The sequence below is a fragment of the Colobus angolensis genome, unplaced genomic scaffold, assembly GCF_000951035.1.
Source record: "Colobus angolensis palliatus isolate OR3802 unplaced genomic scaffold, Cang.pa_1.0 Scaffold296, whole genome shotgun sequence".
NCBI lineage: Eukaryota > Metazoa > Chordata > Mammalia > Primates > Cercopithecidae > Colobus > Colobus angolensis.
The window spans coordinates 546,097-547,516 of record NW_012116221.1 but is presented as its reverse complement, the minus strand read 5'-3'; the positions used below and the strand labels follow the sequence as shown (position 1 = coordinate 547,516).

Genomic DNA, 1,420 nt, shown 5'->3' with positions numbered 1-1,420 from the left:
CTCTTGTGATTATGGAAACATGAATGATATGACGATATTCACACAAATATTTGCAGTGTTCTGAAATATACTTATGTATGTAAGTATATATAAGCCCTCCTGAGTACAAACACTGCAGGCTCGTGGGATGGGAAGGAAAATGGCTTTTGGGAGAAGGATGAGGCCTGAGCCCCTTCACCTGCCCTGGAAAGATGTGCCCGTGCCTCAGTTTCCCAGATGGATTTGAGCAGCCCCAGCCTGCAGAGGTCTGCACGGAGGACAAAGACACATTCGAACAGCACAGTTTTTCAGAGTCAAATAATTAAGTACACTTGAAAAAGTGACATTGATTTATAAAATCCGGCCTATGACAGTAGGATTCATGGTAACAGGGTCTCAGTAGTTGAGCGACCAGCACATACATGGGGTAGCCTAGAGAAGACGTTTAGTTAACGACACAGAATATGATCAGCTCTCTTCTGTTGGGGTTGAAGTCGATCGTGTAATTTGGCTGTTCATAGTGGGATCAAGTTAATGGAAACTCTTGGGGGTGGGGTGGGGGTAGGGGAGTTCATTCCAGATCACCTGACATTAATACTGCCGATGCCTTCATCACCTTAATAGTTATGTCGTGGTCTCGGACATGGCCCGCTGTGAAGGCTCAGCCCCTCAGACGCGGCTGCTGAGTGAGCAGATGGTGAGAGGGTCTGTGTTTGTCCCCTCATTTGGGAGGCAGGGGGAAAAGATGGGCCTGAGGGCCTCTTGGAAAGAAGCCGGCGGGAAGCTGTAGATGAGGGACTCATCTGTCCCGTTGTAGAATGCTACGTGTCCAGACTCATAGTCCAGGAAGACACCGACCTTACACACAGGCTCTCTGACGTGCTGACCCTTCAGAGGGGACGAGACCCAGAGGCTGTAATCGTCTCCGATTTTTAAACCGATCAGTGAAAACAGGTCCCCGGGCGGCTTGGGGAGATTCCCCTTTCGGCTCACCGAGTCCTTGCAGATGCCCACCTCCCACTCGGTCTTGTTTCCCACCTCCACCTCCCAGTAGTGTCTCCCACTGGTGAAGATCTGAGCGCCCAGCACGGTCGCAGACTGGTCAAATCTCTCTGGGTTGTCGGGTAGCTGCTGTCTGCTTCCCCCGTATTTCACACTCTTCAGATCCTCGGACAACACGAGATAGGCGTTGGCTGTGGCTGGGTCCAGCGTTATCTCCGCTGCAAGAGGAGGAAAGAAGAAATTTCCCTTGGGCATGCCTGAAAAACCACTTACATATGTGAGATTTACATGGAATTCTTAGTATTTAGTCCTGGTTTTTTAAATGTAATTTGGGGCCGAGCGTGGTGGCTCACGCCTGTAATGCAGCACTTTGGGAGGGCGAGCGTGGCAGATCACAAGATCAGTAGTTCAAGACTAGCCTGGCCAACATGGTGAAACC

At 50.4% G+C, this 1,420-nt stretch overlaps 1 protein-coding gene across 1 annotated transcript in view; it reads right to left on the bottom strand.

Annotated features, from left to right (window-relative positions):
• Positions 1–410: 410 nt before the first annotated feature.
• Positions 411–1,420, bottom strand: part of TRIML1 (tripartite motif family-like 1) — a 12,786-nt gene continuing 11,776 nt past the window's right edge. The window contains exon 6 of the mRNA XM_011949308.1: positions 411–1,199. Within this exon, the coding sequence (XP_011804698.1) occupies positions 649–1,199 (551 nt within the window). The 3' untranslated portion in view covers positions 411–648. The remainder of the gene's footprint in view (positions 1,200–1,420) is intronic.